Consider the following 27585-nt stretch of genomic DNA (forward strand, 5'->3'; position numbering starts at 1 on the left):
GGACGGGACGGGCCCGGCCCGGCCCTCCCGGAGCCCCGGCCCGGCCCAGCAAGAGGAGCGAGGGGCGAGGCGGAAGGAAGCTGCTGAAGGTCGGGCCGTGAGTCAGCAGCGAGGCCCCGCGGCCCGCCCCGCGGCGCTGGGCCCGGCCGGGGMAGGAGCCGTCTGGCCCCGCGCTTGTTTGTTTGTTTCCTTTGGACCCGGGCAGGCTGATGTGGCCATCGGTTTCCCCCGCACGTTCCCACACCTCTAGTGCCAGGATACAGCCTGGATTGGCTTGGCCCCACGTCTGCTCTAGGGCTGAAGAAAAGAGAAAACCGGCCCAAATTTGCGCAGCAAGAGAAATCTGGCACAAATTTGCACAGCAAGTCTGAGTAAGGCCCGATCCTTGGTGTAAAATACGCTGCAAACCATGCCCTGCTCCAACACGTACCCACGCACAGCTGGGAATAAGCACATAAGTCTTCCAGGAGCGCACACTTAAACACAGTTTCAAGGTTTTGAAACTTGGGGTTTTGTTTTCCCAAGAAAATCAGTTCTCTTTTACCCATTTTTCAGTGTCCTCCTAATTGCAGGAGCTTCTCCTGCATCCTGCATTGAAGCTTCTCCTGCGGTTCGGCAGTATGGTGTTGAAGGAAACACGACCCACGCATACCCCAGGACTACAAAACAAAACAGAAAACACAAAACAAGCCTTCCGTGGGGTGTATACAGACATGTATCTCTCTCTGTGTGTGTGTATATATATATATATACACATATACACATATGTATGTATCTCCAGATGAGTAACCCACAACCGGGTCCATCTCTCAAGTGCACACATTAATGCAGCCGTGTGAGCAGATAAGCAGTCCTCTCCAAAAACAAGTCAGCTGCTACAGTTTAAATAAAAATGGCTCAATTTTTAGAGTTTTGTGTCCTACGAAACACAAGTGCCGTCAGTGGCCACTAGAGGGAATGCTGGTTTTACTGTTTCCACAGGCCTCAAAAAGCGCTGAAAAATAAACTGGACTCCATGGAAGTGTCCGGGCACCCTCCGCGCGCGGATCTGGGAGCCGCGTCGGGTCGAGCACGGGGCGTCCRGGACGTGGGTTCTCCGGGATGTCGCAGCGTGTCCGGCCGGGAAGGGCGCTGGGAGAGGGCAGATGCCGCGCTCGGAATTGTGCGGTGYGGATGGGAACGGGGGCTTTGTGGTGTGTGCCGGGTTAGCTGGCATCAAAAGAGGCAGCAGGAGAAACAATACTGTGGAATTTAACTGAAAAATCTCCGTGCTTAGCTATATAACCACATCATCCTTTGCAGATCATCTTGCTTGAAAACACAGATATAAACACAGGTATTTGAGCAAATATCTCTCTGAAATTAGACATTGAGATTCAGCTATTAAGAGACTAGCCAGCCTCTTGTARTACCTAATGTCTAACCTACCTTTCACAAGCCCAGATTCTCCCTGTACTTATGAAAAATCTGAATTCTAAGCAGTAGATAGATCTTCATATGAGAAACCTTGCATAGCCTCCAGGAAAGTATTTTTTTTAATTGAACTGTGGTAAACCAGGAATAATCTTCCCATTATCCCACCATAAAATCAACTTTAAAAGTGTGTTCCTCCCCGCTCTTCCCTTGTGCATCTAAATAGCCTTGAAGCTGTTTGGGGAGAGCCCCAGGCTTGCTGGTTTGAACCCCTTTGGCTATATTCTTCTAGATCCAAGTTTGGCACAAACCTTGCACACGGTATTTTCTGTTTCCCCTCAGCAAATAAGCTGATCTGCTGCGKTACGGCTACGAGCTCTTCGGAAAGCTCTGCCTGCCCCAGTGCAGAAGGGGGAGAGCGCATGGGCAGGATCCAGTGGCTACAAAAGATACATAATCCTGTTTATCCTGCTTCGAGACCATGACATTTTTCAGGAAAAAGGAAAAAAAACCCCATCATCCTAAAGGTTAGTGCCTTGTTATAGAACAAGTTTCTGTATGGGGAAGTTTCCACCCCACTACTCATCACTTTCYATATGAAACAAAAAGTGTTGTCCCAAAATAAGTGTAAAACATATTTGCTGTGAAGGTTCCTTACAAAAAGCCCTGCATAAATGTTAAGTCTGAAGCCCAGCTCTCTCTGTTTACTGGCCCTGATTCCACATATAGGTCTCGACAAGTGAACGTCACTGCTGAATCCAAGCCCAGACACCACACTTAGCATCTGTGACATACACAGAACGCTCAAAAATAAGGATCCTACCTATGACTTTTACATTAAAAACTTGCACATGGGAAAGTCTCGGTAGTTTTGAGAATCTGAGAACAGAATCATAACACCCTTCTTATTTTAAAATCTCCTTTTTTCCCCTTTGCATATTGCAAGTGAAAACACACCCTGTGAGAAAACAGGAGTAAAAGAGCAGGTTCCCTGTGCAGCAGATGGCAGTGGAACCCACAAAACTCTATCAAAGATTTCTTACTAAACCCCCTTTCGTTATAAAGTCAAACATTGATCTTGTAAATGCCAGAATTAAGGCTGTTTATGTCAAACCAATACTTCTTGCTCTGCATGTCTAGTGCTTAATTAAAAACCAGTACTTCTCGCCACACACCCTGCTTTGCCTGGCTCTATGGCCAAGACAAATAGGTGCTCAGGGGATCAATCAATACTGTTCAGCACCAACGTTCTTCTTCGTGGCTTTGTTGCTTCGGTTATTTTGGCTCTTGGAAGAGAGGCTGGAAGCCAAGTGGGGGCCTGGGAGATGTTCCTTGTGAGTTCTTGTCGCTTTATGGATGGCAACCAGGAAGCATAAACGACCAGGAAATATTCYACGTAAACAGAAAATATGTAAATAAAGTTGCATTTGCCATGTCTTATTCTAGCTATTGGAATCTTAAAACTGCCAGCAAAGAAAAGATAGATTTTCAGAAAATGTAAGATTTCTTTCAAAATCACATCAGTAAAGTGATTTTTAGTAAAGTAGCTTTGCACCTATCTACTTTTAATCTCTGCTGTCCAAAGCCAATTCATTTACGACCTAGCATCTATTGCTGACTTGGAAACACACCGTGTCATTATTTTAATTCTGCTACCAGGGCTTTCACATCTGCGTCCAGATATCCACCCTCACCAATTAACTGAGCGCCCTGTAAATGCGGGATCAGCTTTCACCTTTGCTCGCGTTACAGCCTGTTCCCCACCCTGCCCTGCTCACCTCTTTCACAAGGACTTCTCTTCCTCCTACAGCTGCTCCCGCTCCTTCCCTCCTGGTCCGTCCCAGTGACGCAGTGACTCTGCACACACCAGCTCCCACGCCTCACCTCTTCTCTTGCTCCTCGGAAGGTGCTCTGGGAACGTGGAGCAAAGGAGCTGCTGTTGCACCCAGGGAAGACTGGAGCGGCAACGCAACTGGTGTCGGAACAAAGACCCGGCAGATCCAGCTACAACCCATAAGAGAAATAAGTGAGAAATCCCTCTATCACAGCCCAAAGAATCCCAGAATCCCAGAATGGTTGAGGTTGGAATGGACCTCTAGGGATCAGCTAGTGCAACCCCCTGCTCCAGCAGGGACACCCAGAGCACGGGGCACAGGGCGGCATCCAGGCGCCTTTGGAAGATCTCCAGAGAAGGAGACTCCACAGCCTCCCTGGGCAGCCTGKGCCAGGGCTCTGGCACCCTCACACCAAAMAAGTTCTTCCTCACATGCACATGGAGCTGCCTGGGTTTCAACTTGGACCCACTGCCCCTTGTCCTGTCACTGCCACCCCTGAGAAGAGTTTGGCCCCTTCCTCCCTACATTGCCCCTTCAGATATTGATACATATTGATCAGATTTCCTCTCAACCTTCTCCAGGCTAAACAGGCCCAGCTCSCTYAGTCTTTCCTCATATGAGAGATGCTCCAGTCCCTTCATCATCTCTGTCGCTCTCCACTGGACCCTCTCTAGAAGCTCCACGTCCCTCTTGTCCTGGGGAGCCCAGAGCTGCCCCCAATGCTCCAGGTTTGGCCTCTCCAGAGCTGAGCAGAGGGGCAGGATCCCCTCCCTGCCCTGCTGGCAAGAAGAGCCTACGAACACAGAGGATCCGTAAGTTCTCTCTGTGCTGAGGTACAGAGCCAGGGTGTGATCCTGGGTATGGGAACACAGTCCTCTATACTCCAAAGTTGCTGGCAAAGCCCTGACACAGTTTTTGCTTGAGCCGATTGCTAATAATTCCTGCATACCGTTTGGGAATTGGCAGGGGCCAAGGACCATTTCCAGTGGGTCACCCACACATGCCCACCCCATACAGTAAGCTGGAAAAAGTTTATAGGACAGCTTGTAGATTAGCTCACACAAACAGTTAAAAACAGGATGAATGTTGCCCATTTGATGCCTCAGCACTAGCAAATAGTCTCGGGCTAATGTAACTTACTAGCATGGACGTAACTGTAGAGATATTTAGGATATTAGGTAGGATATTTATCAAAGTTGCAGCCAGAAGCAAGAACAGGAACTAAAGGAATGCGAAGGTAACGCCGTTGTCCTCAAGACAGTCACTCCATCTTGCTCCACAAGGACAAACCAACAAAGGAAAAAAAAAAAAGATACAGTTTGGTGAAACTTGTCAGAGGGATTTTTTTTTTTTTTGGCTTTTCATATTCTTTCAAGATTAATCTGCACCTTTTCTATTCTCTTTTCCATCCCATTTCTCCATGAAGGAATAGTGCCCAGTCTGTGAAGCACCTTCTTGGGCCAAAAAAGTAGATGAAAAACTTAGACTTGGTGTATGTCTGAAGGAAATCCAATCCATTGACTTAAAAGAAATCCTACATTTTATAACACAATTCTGTCCTCTCATACAAAGCATACAAAGCAACAACCCATTCCTGCCAGGGAAAACTGCAGGGTAGCTTAGTTGAAGAGCTACAGACACAAGAGTGGAAAACATCTTGTAAACTCCCCTCCTCCCCCCAAAAATCCCCAACCCCCCCTATGCCTGTAACTACCACATGGATAAAAATGGATAAAAGGAGCTTTAAACTAGCGTAACAACTTTAGCAAGACTGTGTAACGACGTCCGTCCTGTGATGAACTGGCTTTCGGCAAAGCACATAGTTCAGCAAAGGCAGTAAATGTCTAAAAATAAGAACAGAGAGAAATTTCTTGTTCCAGGTATGTGGAGGATGAACAACAGATATTAATTTGGCACATCTGGAAACTCCCTGGTATTAAAAACACAGTGGCTCCTCATTGTCTGCCAGGGAAAGTGAGTTATAAATGACACAAGATGGCACAAATAGTAAAGTAACTGATCCCAAAGTGACTTTAGAGGAAACTTAAAGCACCAAATATTTAAAAAAAAAACAAAAAACCAACCCACATGACTTCATATTTGCACTGCATGCAAAAGATAAGGAGAGGGAAGATGATGGAGTGATAAATGCTTTGAGATGCAGCAGGCTCCACAGTGCTCCTGATAGCAGCCAAGCCGCCGAGACTGACACCACGAGCCATTGATGGGCCTCAGACAGGAGCTCAAGAAGGGAACGCTTTCAGAAACATCAACCCCAGAGGAGTTTGGATGGAATCTCACGGAGCACAAACAAATACCATTAAAAAGAAGCAGCGGCATGAGCACGAGGGCCAGGAAGTTTGGCTTCCTTAGGGTTTGTGTCTTGTGATGGCCTGAGGGCTGCGGTTGATGCTTTCCTCATGGTTGGGGCATGTGTCAACACTCACTGCCATGTGGCCTCTCCGGTGCCGGCAGCATGGGAGCTCCCCCTGCCCTGCTCTCACTGACCTGCTCTCCTCGCTGGCGCTTCTCTCCTCACGCAGCAGGGCACATTTCCAAAGAACTCGCTGGAGCATTTTGTTTTCCTCTCTAGATCTCAGCCACTTGTCAAGTTTGCTTAAATCATGGACAGGTTTGCAAAATTTGCCAGTGAGGTGGGGAGAGAAGCAAGGAACAGAAAGACTAACAGGGACGTGCCAAGTACCTAAATCCTGCTCCTTTAGGAACCAGGACCAGGCTAGTAAGAAGGACAATAAAAACAGAAGTGTCAGGCAATCTACATATGGGCACACATACTCCCATAAAGTGAAAATGATATAGAATTATTTAAGATTATTTGCACTCTGTCTTTTTTTGATAGCTCCAAACAATAAAAATCAGTAACTTTGTGTGATTTCCTTCTTAGGACAAACATTACATTTGTGACACTCGGACTAGCCTTTTTGAGCTGTGCATAGAAACAGATCCAGGAGAAATCCCGGGTGCTGAGAACTGATGAAGGATGTAATATTGGTATGAAACACACAGAGTGACTGCTCTGTTATTGTCAAAAGAAAACTCCTGTTGTCATCATAAAGGAAAATTCCAAAAATCATCCAGTTGCCAAGAACTGCACAATAAATTGCTTCAAAATTAAGCCATACTTTGGGACACTCTGGGGAAATCCAAAGTTTGTGGCTCTCTGACATGTGGCATTCCCCACTACCACAGCTTTTTCCTGAATATAAACTGCAAGCACATCATCAAACAGGAAGCATATTACTGCACCAGCCTAAGATCTATCCTGAGTACAGAGGGTATCTGCAAAGCCTCATTGATGAAAATCAACATGAAAGTGTTAAGAATTATGAATGTTTTAATAAATAAATATAAACAGTTCACTTGTAACTTTATGATAATAAAATTAAAACACAACGATATCAATAAGCGTATATTTATATATATAAAAGTGTTGTTTATTGTAAGGAAACTTTAAATATAACCAACAATATTGAAAATATTGTGACTGGCGTTTATGGCCTTGATTGTAGTTTACTGCCATACAAGTAATTGTTAGCATTCTTCTTAATCACATTAAGCTAGTGCAAAGTATAGGTAACTTTTGGAGATTAAAGCATATAGAATGATGAGAGCATAGATTTTGGTTACCTGATTATTTCCTTCTGGTGCAAGAATTTTCTCTTTTTTTAATTTCCCCATAAATCAAAAGTACAAAGGCAAGTTATATATTTGGAATTACTCGTACCAGATTTGTAGGTTATAAAAAAGACAMCTGTGAATTTTGCTAGGATTGTATTTTCTTAATAATTTGTTTGATAATTTATACCATTCTCTATGATATAAATTATATATTGAAGTAGTATTATATAATCATATTTTCTTACTCAGGTATGATTATATAAACTGCCAGAACATAGCACTAGCTATAGGATAATAATTACATCAGCATACACAAATATATGGCATTAGAAAAGCCATTATCTAAGAAGGAAAGATAAAACGTTCAGGTGTTTGGAACAGGGCACAAGCAACCATCCTAAWATTCTTTAATGTCATTTTGGCAGAACTACTATCAATTGCCATTACGTGCACTAGTTTTCCATGAACACCACCAGATAAACAGTATTAAAAGTAGACCGTGCCTGAAATTTCCAGCCACAGACCTTTATGAGCAATGAGCCCTGTGCTCTTAATTAAGGTGATATTCTCTCTCCTCAGTCTYGGAAGGTTTCCCACGCCGTTGTGGTCAAAAAGGCATTTTATGATGACCTACAGATTTTTGAAGGTAGGACCTGCCAGCTTTAAGGACAACATACTTTTCAAACTTCCATTCAACTTTTAAATTAATGGTCTTTCAAATTWAAAATGTTTCTGTACTTGCTGATAATGATTTTCAAGAACAAGCTCAGTTTGGTACAGCTTTCGATATCGATCACTTCCTAACTGATCTGGTCTTTGATAACTAAGATCAGATTTAAGAGGAGAGATATACAGAGATCATTYGATTCAAATGGGGCAAGATTTAACAAATCAAAAGATGAGATCTAAAAAAGAAATAACAGGAGAACAAGCAGAGATAGAGAAGACAAAAATGCATAAATAGAAAACAAGGGAGAAGGAAAAAAAATACAGGTTATTCATGATTAGGTAGAACATGATAATGATCTATACCTTTGCTTTTTAAAGCATCAGGGTTAATTTGTCAGTTATCCTCACTCCAGAATGTACAGAATACATGTAACTAATAAAAAATGCAGTTTATTGCAAAAATATACAAGTCCTCTAAATTGCATAAGATATTGCAATGTCGTGCTGAAACATGACATATTAAACAAAGAGGACTTTAAACCAAATTACAAAATGTTAAAAACCAGATTTGGGTCATGAGCGTCACACAAAATGCATTATCATGCTTTATCTTACGATTACTCTTGTGTTTCACTACATCTGTGATAAATGCAACATAAAATCATGACAACTGTAATAGTCAGAAAGTAATAACTACTGTATATCTTCTGTATTAATACATATAAACACTTTGTGTGCACTAATACTTCCAACATATCACATTCAAACTAACAGTCTTTCCAGAAAATTGAACCATTTTGAAGAACAGAAGCTGGTTTAACAATTTCATCGCATGTGGGTTTCTTGAAATCTGCTCTTTAAGGGAACGCTGCACGTAAAGGACTTGATTTTCAAAGGTGCTGTGCTACTACCAGCAATGCGGAGCACTTTTAACAACCAAGTCCCCAGTTTATTAAATTCCTCTCTTGTTTACTAGTATTTCCGTTGTAGTAAGTCCAAAAAAGACCCCAAAACCCACTCCCAAAATCACAGAAAATGCTTGGCATCTATAGGAAGAGAGACAATTTCTCAGTGGACTAACCACTACTGTGCTCTTTTCTCGTAACAGATCTCGYGGCTCCATGGATCACGCGCTGGGATCAGCAATGTCCATGTTTGTTCCAAACAGCGCAACTAGCTGCTCTTCGTAGTTTGCAATGTTTCTTTTCATAATTTCCATACAAGGTCCCAAAAGCCTTTCAAACGCCTGAACATCCATAACTAAGATAAAAGCGGAGAGGAAGAGAAAAATATAATGTGTTTGTCAGTTGCAGACCCAAATCTTGGTGTTTAGGACAGGCCAATGCAGAATTTTAAATGATAATAGGAAAGATATTACTGAGGCATATACTTTATTTACACTGAAGGGAAACACCGTAGCAAGGACAGTATCAGCTAACATACTGCAGTCTTGGAGCTTTATAAATTAACTTATTACTAGCTGGGTTCCTTATTTTGAAAATATTTTCAGGCTAAAGTCTATGTGATCTAAGAGCTGCTGGAGAGCTCTGGAGTGCCTGAACTCCTCCGCAGAACATAGTTTCAATTGTGATTTCAATAAAATACATCATTTGCTGATGTTGTGGCTGTATTTCCTTGCTATTTTACTCCTGCTTCTAATAGGCTGTGCAGGAAACATTATACTTGTCTGCTTTCAACCTGGTGGCCTGTAGTCTCATGGCTGCTAAGAAAAATTGAAGATCTTCACTACTTGGGCAGTGCCAGAGACCTGTGCATTCACTCATACTGCGTGATGAAAGGCTCTTTCCCACCCTGCCTCTTGTTCTTCCCCATCTTTGATCTTTATTGTCTGTTCAGCTGTGTATGTTTGGTGATAAGGATTTTAAAAATAATAATTTTATAGAGAAGTGGAAAAAATTGGTTTACTAGCTTAGTAAAAGGGCTGTCATTCAAGAAAGCTAAACCTGTACTTTGTCATTTTTCCCATTAATTGAATGCAAACATTCAGAAACTAAACTTCAGACATAGAAAAACGAGTGGACTGAAAAGAGGTCATCCATGAGCTCAGCTCCGATGGGTTTTGCTTTCCTGTGCCTGAGGCTACAGTGTGACAGCATGATTAAATTAACAGGCTGGCAAAGGCAAAGGATTTGTTAAAGTCATGGTGATAAAATGGAACAAATTTTTTACTACACAGTTACTTCTCAGGTGATGGTCTAGTGAGAAGGGAAATTCCTTCTCTGTTTCTAGAATCTTGGAGAGATTTTTCTGACAGTTCTAAAAGATTTGCTGCACTTCTCTCAGCAGTCCCTTGAAACCATTCTTAGCCACATACAACTAGAAAAACGTTGGAGAATTTGTGCTTAATCCCAGTTACTATTTGTAAATATTTTTTTCCTAATGTAAATAGAAATATTTAGTAATAGATGTGTAGTTTAAAAGTCTTACTTGTTATTAGGTAAATATAATTAAATCTTATATTCTCAAGGAAAGACACAGTTCAAAATGGAAGCAACCATTTTACATTAGATATAAAATATCACTGAACATTACCTAAACACTTGACAGTGCCAAGAGCAAAGGCGGAAGCAGCTCGTGGTTTGTTGGTCACCAGAGCAAGTTCTCCAAAATACTGTCCTCTTGAGCATCGAGCTATTTCAACTGCTCCATTCTCTTCTACGTCTTGTTTACCCTGAAATACCAGGTTAAAAAGATAGAGAATGAGGGAGAGAAGGACAGAGAGATTTGCTGAATGCCTAATTTTATATGTAAAATTAACAATAATGGTAATGACAGACATGAGTGTTTAATATTGAGAACACATCAAAATTTAGAAAGCCCCACAAAATTCTATATATTTTAGGAATGTTTTACCTTTCTTTTCATTATTATCCTTACTTCTCCAGATTCCACAATGAAGAAAGAATCAGCCATGTCACCCTTCAAGGGAAAAAACAAAGCGGGTAAGGAWAATGTGAAGTTGCTTTTTAGCAGCTTAACAGTAGCATTAAGGAATGCTACTGAAGAAGCAGCTTAACGGTAGCATTAAAGTATTCACCTCCAGTGCCTTGCCTTTTTGATACCTACTGCAAAATAARTTACTTTTACTGTGAAATCTGTACTCATGACACAAAAGGATCAAAATATCTATACCGAACTGACAGTAAGGCCTTTCTATGAAAAGGCATAATCGACTGTGCCTTAGATAAAATGCAGGAGAAAATACTGTTTTTGAGGATTTTAATATCCTTACTCATTTTTTCTCTCCCTATGTATTCAACTCAGATGATTTTTACAACAGATATTCCAACGTAAACAAGCCTGCAAAGGCTGTATCTGATCTCCAATAAACATTTTAGGGCAAGACTATCTCAGTTGTCTCAGTGGAAACCCTGGAGGGTTTCCTTTTAGATTCCTCCTCTAATGATTATGGCATTTATACAACAGAAACAAGATAAATGTTCAGTCCTTAATGCAAACAGAAGTTCTTCTGCACAGTTTGCATCTCAAACTATACAAAATTATTGATTTATTCATTTATACAGAAAGGAATGCATTTAAAGGATCATAAATAGAAAACACCTCCTGAACAGGATGATCAGCTCTCTTATACACCTGATTCATTGTGTTTAAGTTTCTTCTGACAAAGAAAAAACTAGTTAAAAATCATGTACTCTTTATACCTAATACGGTAATTGAAATGAAAAAAAAAAGCCCTAAACCAAGTAATAAACAACCACAACAACTATACCTGAGCAATGATTTGTTCTCCATCTTTGTATACTTTCGTGCCAATCACATCAACAACTTTCAAACGTTCAGATACCTTAATTAAAAAAAAAGACAAGAAATAATCCATTAACATTACAATATTAAATTATATTTTGTCCTTTAACACTTCACAAATCTTTATATAAAGCAGCATATCTTTCTTTCCCTGTGCTGATATTCATTAAAAAAGACATAGGAACAATTGTTCAATAGCATTCCAAAGGGTATATCGGTATATTATAATCYTAATGGCAAAGTCTGTTACCAATACTTCCATTTCTGTAAGAAGTTTACACATCCAAACCTTCCAAAATTATTTTCAGAAAAAGTATGCATTTAAAAATATAACTGTTAAATTAAAAGGTTTTACAATCTTCTAAATCATCGGTAATATTAATGCCTAAACTGCAGTAAAAAATAAGCTTAAGAAAAAAGAAGATAAAAATTAAAAAACAAAAAGAAAATCCATTTGTACACAGTATTAACTATGGCTCTTGTCCTGAATATTTATAAATATAGTCTTTCTCCTAAACAAAAGTATGCAAAATTTAAATCTGGATAAAATGTTAACTCCAGATTTAAATTTGGTAGAGGAAGGATCTTATCATGGACCTCTGTTACAGGCATTACAATAACGTAATAGAAAGCTTACTTCTAAAGATTTAAGGAATGGCAATGACCCAATAAATTTTTCATACATTTTTCTCTTTTTGGCATTGTTTTTTACAATGATTCTTCGGAACGTTACTCTGTCCTGTAAATAGACGAGAAAGAGAAAAAAGAAAGTTTACTAATAGAAAATGTGTGAAGGAGTAGAAAATGCTTTTAAAATGACTAAAAAAAAATATCACCCAGTTTTAGTTATTTAATTTAGCCAGTTAGGCTCCCCCTATAGTCAGCCATGAAAGATTTCCCTCGAGGTCGGGTAGGAACACCTGAACTTGAACTCTTGATTTAATTCACACTTTGAAGAGCTTCTCTGCCCTTTGGCTATGCACAGGTTAGAGAGCTGACCTTAACAAGCTTGGTCTTAAGCAGAAAATTGAGTGGAGTGAACAATATATATCCTAGCCTTACACTATGTGATGCAAAGCAGGAAAAGGAAGCATTTTCTCTACATTTCTAGAGTTCAGCTGTATGTTTGTTATCAAGAGAGGATAGTCTCTGTACGAAAAGTTGGGGTTTAATGGTTTTCAAACTAATTTTCACATCAGCTCTTTAGCAAATCATTGGTATTTAAATGGATGGTGCAGAAGCCTACATGTCCCTTCAAGGGCTAAGGTGACCCTGGGATTTGTCATTGGATCAGTATGTGTGCCTTGACGCTGAACATCTATCTGAGCTTTACACCTCTGGAAATTTTTATTGTTGCTCAATAGTCCAGACACTGACAAATAGCCTTACTTTGGCATTTTACTCAGAATCAAATGCATTTCATAGCAAGACATGGGATTTTATATATGTGTATGTGTGTATATAAATATATAKGTATATATATATAAATAAAATTATATATTTTATATATATWTTTTTGTATATATAAAAATATATACATATATGTCAAAGTGACTGTCAGTGTTTTTCAGTTTGGAAAATTTTCATTAAAATAGGAAAATACATACATACATACATATATATATATATATATATATATATATATATATATATATATATATAAAAAGAGAGATTAGTGCTTTCTTGAGCCTTTCAGCATTGTTTCTCTAGTTCCCAGAGAACATACTAGTTTAAAACGAGTGTTTTAAAATTAAACTTTCCCAAATTATCAATCATTTTTGATGCAGATATAGCATATCACGGTGATTTATATAAAACATTTAAAACAAATGGCTAATATTCTAAAACAAGTATTTCACTTACCAATCCCCAGATGGCACCAGGAGAGGTAGCTATAATTGTAGCTGCTCTGGGCGTGTTGTACATTAAGGCCAACTCACCAAAACTGCCTCGGTTATCATAGGTCCCAATACACCTCCCAACACCATCACATTTTACATAAATATCGTATGTGCCTCTGTTAAAAAAAATACATAAATACAGTAAGTGGAAGTTCCTCCTGTTCTTTGCTARGCAGCCAGTCATTATATTATTTTATACCATGAATTCTAAAGATAAGGCATTTTGAAAAAAGTATTTTGCTTGTTTAAATGATACTAAGCACCTTGCAGGGCCATACCGATCATTTCTATAAATACCATATGTAGTTGTTTTTTAAAGGAAGGCATAGATTTGTTGTTTTATTGGAAGTAACCCATTTTAAGGAAAACCTGATTTACAATGTTTAATAACCAGAGCTGCATATAATAAAAATAAAAACTCAAACTTAGTAGCAGTGTTTCTTAGTTTCCTTTCAACCACAGTGCACACAAATGAAACGAGCCTTGATTTTTAGCCAAAAATGGCTATGATACAGACAATAAAAAAAAAAGGGTTATTGGCCATTTTAAATATTTTAAAGTAGCAATTAGTATATTTTAATGCATTAATTAAAGGAGATGAGGACACAGAATTAGTGTATATGAATACAACATAAGACTATGAAATGATGAGATCATATAATTATCTAATATAATGCATATTTCTTCTTCCCTTCATTAACTAGGTAGGTAGCTTCTTTGCTCTGGAAGAGGCATAAAATTTCACATTGTAAAACTCATTCCAGCCATTCTCATTGATACTGAGTCATTACTTTGTTCAGGCCAGAGGATATATATTGTACTTGATAGATCATGCAGATGCAGTGCAAACATCTGTACCATGACCCTGTGATAAGGATCTTAGGGGAGATTCTCTGGACCTMAAACCTGCAAGGTTGACACCATTTTGTTAAGTCCTTGCGACTTTTTGAGTAGGAGATGTCAAACCAAAATCTCACAAAGCTGAAGCAACGTTGACTCCTGACACTTTCAAGCTTGTCTTCAAAAAAGACCAACCCCACTTGGATTTCTTTTTTGAGTTCAAGGATAACATTCCTTTCAAACACTCTCAAAAGTCACTCTCAAAGCTTCCAGCTGAAGGCACAAAACAAGCCAAGGTGTTTTGGCACAGCCTGGTCAGAGCCTGGCCAAATGACAAGTGCAGAATAGCAAAGTATAAGCTCCTCCAAACGCATGGGCTTCAGCAATAAGCAACATTGAAGATTTTACTTAGCTTTACCCAAGACAGATCTGCAGATGAAATGTGGTAACTTAGCTGCTTAAGCCCTARTAATACTCATAGGAACCAGAAATTGTATATATAGTATAAGACTGCAATAAGATTTCAAATCTAAAGTTGCAAAAAAGTTCACACTATGTTTTGTATTAGATCTCTCTCAATTTGGTGGGGGGAAAAAAAAAGTCTTTGGGATTCAGCAATACCTAAAGAAGGATGACAAATTCCAATTAAAAAAAAAAAAAAAAAAGACCCTCCACAGCTCAAACACAGCTGTGCTGGTTCATATGCATTATATTTTCTCTCTCCCATGCAAATATACATAAAAATCAAATTTGTGTAAAGAAAAAAAAGCAGATTTTTCTGAAAGGAATTCAGCACAAACATTTACCTATCAATAACGTAGAAGTTGTCACCATCGTCCCCTTGATCAATGACATGCTCTCCTCCTTCAACCTGCTTTTCAAACATCGCGTCCAACACCTGAGACATCTGTTCCTATCAAAAGAAAAAAACACAAAGACAAGAAGTTATCATCTGCTTTTGAAATGTTACTCTTCAACTAACTATTCAGATTCCCATATATACAGATATATATACAGAAGTGCTTGGCTTCCTTCCTTGTCCCTACCAATGACAATACAGACCTTGACTGCTGTAACGGCTACCCCATGAGCACCTAAAATCAGATTTTCTCCCTTCACAATTATGCAGAGGACAGGAAGCATCGTGCCCCTCTTTGCAGACAATACACTCACCTGTTTCTGCCTTTAGAAATAATTTATGGGTTTACAAGTTTCAAAATGATTGTGAAGTATCTTGAAAGTGTAGATGAGGCAATGGTTGCATCATACTGGATGAATCTATCCACRAAGGTCTGGCACATTTCGGATCAGTAATTAAATGATGGGCTTTTCAACAAGAAAGAAACCACCCAGGCCTATAAAACTACTTTATTAAATGTAATGTTTATGAAATATGAATGTTTAGAGAGTATGCATGTTTGTAGGGAAATGGATCAGTCCATCAAAATGACATCATCTCAATYATAACTGCTTAACAATAAAAAGAAAATTGCTAATTATGGTATTTGTCTTGGTGGGTATAAGCCTGCTAATATATATTTTTCACATAAAAAATAAAAAACAACACAGCTCTTTCTGCATTAACAATATGAATCCTAAAAAGTTAACTTAATAACTTGAGTTTCATTTGTAGTTTATTCAAAAATATACTTAAAATACTAGCAACAACCACAAAATTGTGCTTGCTTTCTGAACCTTACTGGGYATATACCATAGTGGAACAAATAAGTTCCACTGAAAACTGCAAGAAAAAAAAAAGATGGATTTAGAATTTTCCCCACACAAATTACTTAATTCATAGCATTTCCAGCCATTGAGAAGCAGCGTTTACCTTTAGAAGCAACTGCAGTAATGGCAGTTGTGTAGAGTCCTTTTACAGTCCATGGACAGCTATAACCATACCATGTATCTCAGAGCTGTTCAGTAGGGATGCCTTTTTCTTTCCTTTGATGACAGACTTCCTATAACTTGAATATTTATGCTACATTTTTTATAAGCATGGATAAAATTAGGTGGAATTAAATACATTTTTATCCTATCAAATGTCTTCCCCTGCCCATACTGGCAGTAGCACATTATCCAAGCCTTCTTAAAAAAGGAACATCAAATCAAATATTGCCTCACATAATCTACTGCGTCTCTCTACTTTAGGTGGGCAAACAACAACAGAACTGCAGCATGTGGCCTCAATACAGTCAATTTAAGTAAAATATAGTAACACATCATGTATCCTACCTAGACCARCAGGGCAGCCTAGGAATTATTTAACCCTCTCTCTCTGCTTAGTATCTTTTTCATCACAGTGAAGCATGTAGTTGCAAAAAGGAGGATCATTTTACTATCAGTTCATGGGTTAGATTTCCATTTCAGAGAAAGAGAGAAGCCATTGGGAGACACTGAAAGTTATGCACATGAGTTGCCCTCTAAAAACTCAAGTTAASAGGTAGTATTTCWTCTTTTTTTCCCCYCTTTTCCCTAAGTAAACTAAAGGAACTCCTACACAATCTGTGGAAGTGACATTAAGTCTTTCAGCTGCTTAAAGCATTTGAAAAAGCGTGTTCCCCGTTCCCTTGCTTGACATCTAAATTGGTGAAGTGCCTCCCCAACAAGCAGCCCTCAGCTGCCATTTGGAAAGAAAGAAGAATAAGAATACGCCATTTGGAAAGAAAGAAGAGTACGAATATGCTATTTGGAAAGAAAGAAGAGAGCTGCTCTCATAGAGACCCTCCGACGGCAGGTACGGCAAGGAAAGGTTCTAACAACAGCCCCTTAGGAGCCTCAGGAATTAAAAATGCTCCCAAGATGTTCTTAAAAAGGCTGAATTATAAGGAGCAGAAAGAGGTTATTAGCTGTATTGATACTGTTATTTACTGAAGGAACAGTACRTACTGTGAAAATACTGATTCAATGCGCGTCACCTAGGATTTCAGGTTAGAACGTTTTCAGGCTCATAATTATGAATTAAGCTCACTAAAAGATACAACTTTTCTGGAAGATGACTTAAAGACACAACCTTCATGTCATCAGATCTTTCTTAGACATCTGAGTAGAATCCATAAATGCATTTTTTAAATGTTGTTTAACACTTGACAATACTTCTGAGAGCTAAATAATGTACCATTTTCTAATCACCTTTTTATTTTCTGCAGAATTATTCAGAAGTATTTTACATTTCTAAATAACTCACACGTAATTTAAAGTCAATTCATCCCCTTCCTAAAACTTTCCACATAAAAAGATGACAATGCAGACTAATAAGCAAACCAGGCACATAGTTCAGTTCTCACAGGTGAAGGTTATAAGCAAGACCTGCTACAGAGGAAAAAAAAAGTCCCTGTAATAGTCACTCATGTCCCACAAGTTATCAATTCCTCTTGGGAAAATTCAAAATAATTACTAAAAAATCTCCAGCCTTCAACAAATCTTTCAAAATGATCAATTTTCTTACAGAGAAAAAGAAGTCAGATTCATAAAATGTCATGCTGTAGGCATGCATCTCACTAGCAGAATAAAAAACAGATAGTCTTCCAGCAAGACTGATGCTCTCCCTAAATTAGCGAGAGGCTTTTTTGGGATAATGGGAGACCTGTTTGACTAAAGTTCAACCTCAGAGAATAAAAATTACAGCAKCCCACTACCAAAGAGTTTCATTAATTGTACTAATTCCTACAAACTCCAGCTTGTACTAAAAATGCTAAATGTGTGAAAGATAGATGGARAATCCATTGTTATTCACTGGGAAAAGAAAAGAGTAAAAAAAACAAGTCTCCACTGATATTCCTGCATTTTCTAAAATAACATTTTGATCGCAGAATGACAAATATCAACTAAGAACGCAAGTCAGCTCTCAGGAAGGGGTACAGAAATGTTTAGGTGCTTGTCAGGTTTCCCAACTGAAGTATTTGGAAATGAGAGCTCATTGAAGCATCTTGCAAAAAACAAACCTCGTGTGTGTGTAGCTGTTTTATTTTTAGATAGCTGAATTAATACTGAACTTTGTTTACTCTCATCAACATTCACAAGATAAGGTAGTCTCTGCCAATTCTATTTCCTCTTCATTTCTCACCGTGCAGTTACAGAGAATTTTGTACCTGCACACATGCCCTCAGACTCTGCTGCAATACACAGATATCTTCCCCTAGTTTCTCCCCAAAATATTACAAACAACTAATGCAAAACACTATGCATAATCAACGTTCTGATTACAGGTCTACTTTTTAATCCTAAAGCCAGATTTCTCTTTATCTAATCTATCTTCATCCTTGCAATGCAACCACAGGGAGGATCAGGGAACTGAACCTGAGTTCACACCAGCRAGCCAAGCAAGCAGCTTTTAAACTTTCATGCTAAGAATGAAAATATGGATGAGAGTTTTATTAAGCAGTGGTCACATACATTTCCAATGGTGAGACATGAGCAACTACGGAAGGAAACTTGAATATTTATTCTCACTCTGCTCCTGCCCATCTGTAAAGCAGTAGCTCCGACACCTTCCCCTCCCACGGCGAGGAGGCACGGGGAGAATCTCTGCTGCTCGTGTTTGGGAAACAATCCAGTGTTCCCGTGTTAAGATGGAAAGCCAGGGATGGAAACGGAAAACTCCGTTTGTGTAGCACAGAGGGGAAGAGTGACCCAGACCCCCCATCACTCTGTTAACRCTGTGGGTTGCACTGGCTCTCCAGGAGCCTCTCAGCAGGGATGCACTGCAGGAGCCACCGAGAAACAGGGGGTTTTCTATATCAGCTTTACAAATGTGTTACATGCAATGCTGTGGCAATGTGGCGATCYGTATCCTAAGAAGGATACCTTATAAATATGCTATATTTCCAATAAAAACAGCATACAAAGTATCTGAAGCATTAAACTTTCATGTTGTGTGATCTTAGTGACTTATATGCTAATTTCACTATCTTAATACTGCTTTTTCAAATATAATGAACTATTAATATTTCCTAAGGACAAAGCAATTTCTAAAAGCAAAGYAGCTAGAGTTTATATAATTTGAAATCAGTTTATATATACTTACATGATATTTATTTACACATTCTGATTAATACAAGCACTGGATTTTTGTTGCATTCCAAACTGACAAGCATGTAAATGGTGTCAAAAATTGGTTGACAAAAATGTCAGAAAAGGATTTTTTTTTCAGAAAATGATGGGAACCCTAGGGTTTTTGCCATCAAAAAGCAACTCTAAATACCATCCTCTGTATAGAGAACATATTTTAATTTTCTTAGAAGCTGTAGGAAACCAAAGCAGGAAACTAGATTTTCTGAGAGGCACATCCACAAAACAAATCAAAGGTACGTACCAGGAACGCTAGCTACACACAAAATTTTCAGTTTACTAATAAAGTGTTTGGTAGGGAAATTACTGAATTTCTCTCAAAAATATCTTTCTAATAATTGATGTTTAATGAGAGAGCACCAATTCACAAAAAAAAAAAAAAAAATTACTATTGAGTGAAGAAAGAAGCCATCACACTGGCTTTCGGCTGTGGATTTACCTGTTGCACAGAGGAACATGAGCTCCCCTAGCAGCATTAGCCAGCACGATCTATCTTCTCATTTCACTTAGGACATGGTGTAGGTTTTTTCCTCAATTAGCCGGAATTTGTACCTGCCCTGGTTCTACAGTGGCTCAAATCAATTGTCTTCAGCAAAGTTCTTCTGCATGTTTAGCTCCATCAGAATCAAAGACTACATCTATGAAGTATTAAATTGAATGGGTCCAGGGGACCAACTTGAGCCTGGGTTTGGTGGGGTGCAGCCTCGGTGGTTCTTGGTGCAACTCCCCGTGCAGCTGCTGCAGCTTYAGCTTGAGCCAGTGATCGCTCTCCTGATGGAGAACGGTCAAAACTGTGTGCGTGCCCAGTCTACTACAAAGAGATGACACAACACATGAAACAGAAAAGAAGAAAGTCCCAGAGGGTAACGACAACTATATTACCCAGGAAATCCCCCAGGAGCAGTGTCCAGCTCTGTCCCTCTCACTAGATCAAGGGAATAACTACAAAGAGGTGCTCCAGCTCTCCTTGGTAAGTGCTATCCTCCAGAAGCTGGTGGCACTGGAAAACAATATATAAACTTCATCCTTTTCAAGTCAAGAAAACAAACATGGCAATTGCAAACTGAGATGATTCCTTGAAAAAAATAAAAATCAATTAGACAAAGGCCACTGCATATAAGTAAAGCTACATTTTATTTAGCACACATTAAAAATCCAATCACTAGCATGTCCTTGGAAAAAGACTTCTGTTTCCATCAGGAGAGCTGACAGTGTGATGAGTCCTTTCCAAATGCCGATAGCTCTTTTAACTACCAAGTGATTTGCTACCTCTGTGCCAGATATGCATCTTCCTAATGTCATTTTAGAGATCTGCTGTGAGCCATTTTGTCAACAGAAAAGAACCAAAGTCTACAGACTAAATTCAACTGTTCCTAAACACTGGAGATTCTAAGAAACATCAGTGGTCAAATGTTGATGAAAACTTGTTCTTGGACCAAATGCCATAAACTGAATCAATGATGGTGCTGTAGAAATAAAAAAATCTAGAACACAATTGTGACCAAAGTCGTGGCAAGTACAAATGTAAAAGTACAACTTTGGACAAATTTTCTTTTCTGCTCTTTAAAAGGCAGAAGTTTATTTGTACAATTAAGGTGATGTGGCTTCTGACAGGAAACACATGGAATCACTGGAATCTGTCAGGTACTGGTAGGCTCCAAGTACTATTAAGGTGGGTGAACAAGTACCAGGAGTACTGGTTGATAGGTTAGGATTTGGCAACCCTAGTAAAGAGAAAGGAGAAGGGAGCTGCTGGAGTGCTACCTACCAGAAAGGATAATTCTCTTTTTGTGACCAGAGACATCCTGTTTAACCAAAGCAAGTATTAGATTTCCTTGGACACAATGGYAACAACAGGACTTCACCATCTTATATGTTGTAAAAATTACAATGTTCTGAGACACAGCTGTTAAGAATAACATACGAARAAAAGACGATCCTCTTTTCTGTTCCACAAAACTCAGTTTTCATAAYGACTTTTTTCTTTATACTTAGAATTACTTTACTGAAGTGAGCCTAAGTTAAGCTGATCTCCTGTTGCCTACCTTGTCTTCACTTCAAGCAACATGTATCAAGCAATTAATATGTAATGACCAAGCAGAATATTAATATGAACCAGACAGGAACCACAGCAGGGAGAAAATAGCTTCCAATCATGCTAGTTGTGTATGTTTGTAGACATGATAAACCAAGGTAACTGTTCACTTGTTATCTAATTCTCAAAAAAGTAGCAGTCTCCTAAGCTAAAAAAGGAAAATGTACTATAAACACTCCATATGCTAAGCAGCATACCAAACTCCAATTTATTGTCAGTTACTTGCTATTTCTAAAAATGTATTAAACCTGTAGATGGTGTAATGCTGTGCCCAGTCGAGGTTTACTTGAAGTGACTCCTCTGAAACCTCTCCTCAAATCCTGCAAAACAAGAGCTAGGGGGCATTCCGTAACACTAATGGATCGGTTTAAAACAGACAATGTTASACAAGGGATAGTGAATTTCCAAAACTTGCTGTCCTGGAGGGTTATAAAAGCAGACAGTATTGACACCTTCAAAAAGAGATTAAATAAAATCATGGACTACAAGTCCCCAACAGGATGCTGAAGGTATTAAGCCAGGATATCCCCTCTTAAATATGTAGCACAAGAACTGGGGTGCTGGTCAGGAGGTGACTACACTCATGTGCTCTGCCTAAGCAGCCTCTCCCGTCGCCACTGTTGGAGCCTGGACGAACCTGTCAGCAGGATGTTTCTTCTCAGGGGTGAATGAAAGTCTGGTAAAGGTGCCAGCAAAATCACTGCTTCCTTCAGCTCTYCTCTGTTCTGTCTTTGCCCACTTATCAGGAGCAGGATGAGCTGTGGGGACTGAGGGTAGGATGAAATGGGACTAATTACCCATATGAGGAAGGACCATTATGGAGATGATAGAGGTGTTTGGTCTACATTTCCACCTGAATGCTACCTGATTAGCACCAGTTCTTGCCAAAATCCTCTCCCTTACTCTCCCCGCCAAATCTGCCACACAAGTTCCTGAAGCCTCATGACCCCTTCCACTCCAAACAGCCTCCTGACCACCGTCAGTCCTCTTCTCACTGGTTCCTCATTAATTCACCCTGCTGCTGACAAAAAAAAAAAAAGGAATAAAACACTTTGCCTGTGCTGCTAACCCTTGAAACATCCCCACTATTCAGTCCCAACTCCACTTTGAAGTGTGGGAAAGCCCTGGAAATGACTACCAAGGCACCACATCAACATCCAAGACACCCAACAACTACTCAGTGTGACCCACAAATGCCTACTACAGTTTGCAACTGTATTCACTGGTTTAAAYGCAATCGTGTAGCTCTCTGAGGTGAAAGAATAAAAACTAGAGAAAATAAAGCACATTTTAGCTATATATTACAAAAGTTAAAAGAGTTTTAAATGAGGTATGCTAGAATTCAGTAGCCCACTTTGTAGCTGTTTCTATAGATTAACCCAGCGCTGCCAGTGCTGTGCTTGCCAGCACAATGCACCTTCTCATCAGCACAGATAAAATTCTTAAGCCAAAAGTGAAAGCATCTCACATTTGCTAGTTCTTCCCCAGAACATTTTTAATAAATGATCACAGGCAAGACTGAGGCAACTCTTGCTTACTAGATCTGATGTAAATATTAATTCTGCCATAGATAAAAGCAAAGTATTAAGTTTAGTTTTATTAGTTTGGAAACTCAGTATTTCAGAAAGAATTTTGCAAGGGCAGAGTGTTAAATATGTTCAGGCACTGGGAGCCCTCTCTAGAATTGCTGGRATAAACTCTGTATTCCCCTTAACAACTCCCACATCTGTGGTCCTAATTCTTCACCAATATTTTTAAGAACTTAAGAGAATAATCAGAATTATATGGTAATATTATACCATAGGATATATAATAATTAAATATTTTGTACTATCATTATTATTACGTGACTCATCTGCTAGCAGCTCTTTTCAYGGAATGCTGTGGTGTTAAGCATAGGAGTCCACTACTCATGAAACAAGGTTATATTACTCTTTCTCTCACCTTCCTTTGAGTTAATCAGTTCTAGTAGATTAATCAATATTTGTGCTCTCTCATATTAATTTCCCAGGTGAATGAGTGGCAATATGCCCAGAAATCGCTCTCACATATTTGTGAAGAACATGCATAATTTACTACCTTTTAGAAAAGGGGCAAAGTCTATTTGAACTAGTCTCCACAAGCAAGGCAAAGTGCCCGAGGACAAAGCTCCCCTGAAGGAGATCAGGCCACCTCAGCCTGCTTCCAGATTTTGCTACAAAACGGGGCGAGGTTTTAAGTGCAAGTACAGGCCCCCCAGGCTTTTAACTGCTGCCCTTAACACACGAACCGAAGAGTTTGTCATTGTCATTGTCATTGTCATTGCCCCAGTAGAGGTTGCCTTTTAAAACCAAAACCAAAGGACCAACTCATCTCTGAAGTACCTTGTAAAAAGGAAATGCAAAAGGCCGTGTGAAGGCCGTGTGGGGCCGTGAAGGGCCCCACATGAGCTGCTGCTGCTCCTCATAGTGATAAAGCAGCCGCTGGCTGCACACATGGACACCGAGCTGATAACAGCCACTCAACCTGAGGTCCTTGGCAGAGGCCCATCTGCTTATCTGCTTGTTTTCTCCCAGCTGCCTCATGCTCAGGGGGAGCGGAGGGAAAAGGGAGCAAGAGTCAAAGAGGAAGAAAAGCTTTACAGAAGGAGGTGCGAAAACCAGTGCTTCCAACTCCACCAGCAGTAAGCCTGGTTACTGGTGTGGGAATATGTTTGGTGTGTGCCCAAAGCAAGATGCCCGACACCCGCTCCGCCACGCTGGGAGAAAGGAAGTGATGTGCCAGAATAGAGGGGCAATGGTGTGAGGCAATCAAGAACAAGAGCACCGAGGCCTGCCAGGAACAGGTTGTGCTGAGAGGAGAAGCAAGGAGGTTTTTTGGAAGAGGAACGACTATTGTTAGGTTAGATTAGAAGTGCAGGGAGTGGGAAACACACATGGGAATGTCCTTTCCCCTCTTATCTCACTCATCCACGCAGTTTTGCTCCTATGGTTCCTTCTGGAAATTCCGGGAGCAAAACCATGTGGACGAGGGAGTTCAAATTTCCCAATCTGGTCATCTATAAAGCAGCAGAAGAACCCTGCAAATTCCTCTCCCCATTATCTAACCACACATGCACRTTTTAATCCAAATTCTTCTTCCAGTAAAACTAAAAACAATATTGAGTGACAGCAACCAGATAGGAGCCAATTAAGTCTCCAGAAAGATTAAAAAAAAAGGTTAAAATACTGAATTTTTAAAAGTGCTTTTTATTTTAAGGGAGCTCCCTCAGGAGTGCCTTGCCCAACTGCCATTGACTTTGACCACTCACACACTCATCAATCCCCAAAGGCAAAGGAAGTTCCAAGATGACTCAAATAACCTTGCAGACATTAAGGAATTTAACAGTTGGTTTTCACAAGTGCCGCTCAGGGAATTGCACCACAACTAGTGTTCCTTTGTAACAAACTTTATTTTCAATCGGAGCTAATCTTTATATTTACAGATATCTTTCCTTAAGTTCAACTATGGGGTATTTAAACACTGCTACCAGGTAAACGCAGACTTGAGACATAAATATGCCTGGTCTAAGTTTAGTCTCAAAGTTGGAAGGTTATCTGCATCTCCTCTCTTTCATTTCGTCTCACATTCAAATGGTTCTGCCATTTCTCACTTTTATGTGGAAGCCTTTCCACATGAAGTCCCTAATTAAAATGCTTATCAGTGCATTAAGTCACCTCCTGATTACTGCAACTTCTCCTGCTGTCACGATACCCTTATCTTATCCTTACGACCACATTAAAACACAAGTGTGTTAGGGGTAGGATAATGTTTTATGAAAATGTGAGCTCCGTTTTGCATCATGCACTGAGCACAACTGTTATCATGCCTTAGGGCAGGCTCTTCTACTGTATTTCAGAGCGCTGCCCTATCGAGGAATGGTGCCTGACACTTGCTAAAGGCCATCAGGGAAAAGCCATTAAGTGCTCTACACTAACTCTTCACTGTCTGCTCACTGAGCTCTGTATGTTTTCCACACACAGAACTATTACAGGAAGAGGTTGAARTTCAATGCAAAGCAAAAGAAAAAACTATGTGTGAGGGGAAGAGGAGGGACAGACACTATTTATACATAGCTTGGATTTTTGTTCCGGGGACTTTAGCTCTGGCAGTTGAAGATATTATCCTTCTCCAAGACGAAGGTTTCTTGCTCATACCCCAGGGAWTTGCAGCAGCTGGCACATGCTCGCTTGTGCTGTGGGATGGAGAGGCAGAGGTGAGGCAGAGATTTGGGGCAGGAATGGTTAAATCACTGCAGCTCCAGTGGCCAAAGCTCTTGAATCCCTGCACAGAAGTGGAGCAGGAGGGAAGAGAGGGAGGAGGCAGCACAGAGTCTCTCCTGGGGAGCTTCCTGCCGAAGAAGCAACAGGCTGAAGGAAGCTGCATTTCAACACCCTTGCTATCTTTAGAGCTCAGTGGCTTTCCAGCACCTTTCATTAAAAATTATAATAATTATTATATTATTAATAATATAATATTATTAATGACAATAATAATTCCTTTACAAAGTTATTTTCTTTGCCTTTCCAGAATGCAGTCTGTGGAGGAATTAAGCTAGAAGATAAAGTGCCCAGAAGTCACTGGACAGTCTGAGCAAATGTATGTAAACAAGAAGAAAACTTTGGAAATTTTAGGAGCAGATTTCCAGCATTGCAGAGCGCCACAAAGGGGCTGGGAAGTCTTTGCCCAAACATCTGGAACAGACTCTGGGAACTATTAACAGTTACAAGCAACTGATTCAGAAGCTAAAATAGAAAAAGGCCTTCAGGAAGATCAAAACATCAGAAGGATATTTTCAGTTATCCAACATCAGTTGGATAAACCAGCACAGCAAAACTCAGTTCTGAGATCACCTCCACAAATGGAGGAGGTAAATCCTCAAAATTCCTTAGAAGAACTATATAAATGTCTACACCGAACAGCCTAATGCTGTAGGACTACACAACACTGCCACATAGCTGATAAGAAGCCAAGAGATACTCRCTCTGCAAACCAAGTGACTGATAAACATTTCTTTTAATGTGCAGATCTAATTACACAGACAAAAGACCTAGTCCTCAGCAGAAAACAAAATGGATCTTGTCCAGGAGGAGTTGGACAAATGGTAGATACTCCCAAGAAACTGGATAAACTCAGGAAAGAAGAAGGCCCATGTTAGTATCAAGACAGATTACAGGAGCGCACAATACACCACAGGGTCTGAAAGTACCTAAGAGTTAAGTGCTCAGAGACTTAAACATGAAGGGTCCGTTAAAGGGTCATTGGCAAGATAACACCTGTCCAGCCAAGCAGAGGCTGGGACACAACACTAATAAGAAAGATAAATAATAAAACARTTTCTCATCCAGAGCAGATGCCCAGAAACCACTTTGTGTGCATAAAATTATGCACAAAAATAATGCTAGAGTGCAAGGGACAAATATTCGGGTGACTTTTGCTTGAGCTTATTATAGAAGAACAGTTRATTAACTACCCATTAAACAGATATCATATAGGAGTTAGGAAATCCTTTGCAAMAGGATGCACAGGGTCCCTAGAATCCCAAGGGTGCACATGTATTAGGACCTATGTTAAAACCTTTGCCACTTCATCATAGCTCTACCTGATGGCCTTGATGAGTCTCTCTGGCTCACTGTTCCTCATGTTTTTGTGAGTATGAGCAACCTGGGGTTAAGCTCAGCATTCCCATATACCAAAGCCCAGAGCTAGAAACCAGAAGGATGGATTAAATCACATTTGCCATAAAAGCRCCTGACTTTCAAACAGAGCTACAAGCTGGTCCTCCATTAGCTCCTTCCTGAATGAAATTTAAAATTTTCTACTTTCATACTTAAAAGTCTATATAACTATTTCCATATTCCCCCCTTCCCCTCCCCTGACAGCACTAAATCASTTCTCTTTGAAAAAGTATTTGGTATGTTGTGAGTACTTCCATCCTCAGTATACATGCTTTGATTTATATACTTGCCTTTCACTTAAACAGTCCTGTCCTTTTTTGCAATATTATGACCTTTGTCTGCCCAGATCATTTGYTCACTGCACTTAATCTTCCTTAAAAGCCTATTATTGTTTCATAAGCAATAGAAGGAAGTTATCTCCTCAGAAGAAAATTATTTGCACTGTTTTACAGTGTCTACATTAAGTGAAATAATAATGTAAACATCTTGCTATTACCATTCTTCCCCTCTATTTCATAGCTTGCTTATTCCATWATACCTCTAGTTAAGCTACGGGCTTTGGGGGTAATTTTAAGATTTAATGGAGTGCTGAGTACACTTTGGAATGATACCAAATAAAAATAAATACCTAAAAAAAAATA

General features: G+C 39.6%; 1 protein-coding gene across 1 annotated transcript in view; it reads right to left on the reverse strand.

Annotated features, from left to right (window-relative positions):
- Window positions 1-7235: 7235 nt before the first annotated feature.
- Window positions 7236-27585, reverse strand: part of PRKAR2B (protein kinase cAMP-dependent type II regulatory subunit beta) — a 72445-nt gene continuing 52095 nt past the window's right edge. The window contains exons 5-11 of the mRNA XM_026046418.1: window positions 14890-14996; window positions 13206-13359; window positions 11980-12081; window positions 11308-11382; window positions 10431-10496; window positions 10110-10248; window positions 7236-8816 (exon numbers count right to left, since the gene is read on the reverse strand). Of these exons, the coding sequence (XP_025902203.1) occupies window positions 8683-8816; window positions 10110-10248; window positions 10431-10496; window positions 11308-11382; window positions 11980-12081; window positions 13206-13359; window positions 14890-14996 (777 nt within the window). The 3' untranslated portion in view covers window positions 7236-8682. The remainder of the gene's footprint in view (window positions 8817-10109; window positions 10249-10430; window positions 10497-11307; window positions 11383-11979; window positions 12082-13205; window positions 13360-14889; window positions 14997-27585) is intronic.

Source organism: Nothoprocta perdicaria, unplaced genomic scaffold (genome assembly GCF_003342845.1).
Source record: "Nothoprocta perdicaria isolate Ctin4 unplaced genomic scaffold, notPer1 scaffold_44, whole genome shotgun sequence".
Taxonomy (NCBI): Eukaryota; Metazoa; Chordata; class Aves; order Tinamiformes; family Tinamidae; genus Nothoprocta; species Nothoprocta perdicaria.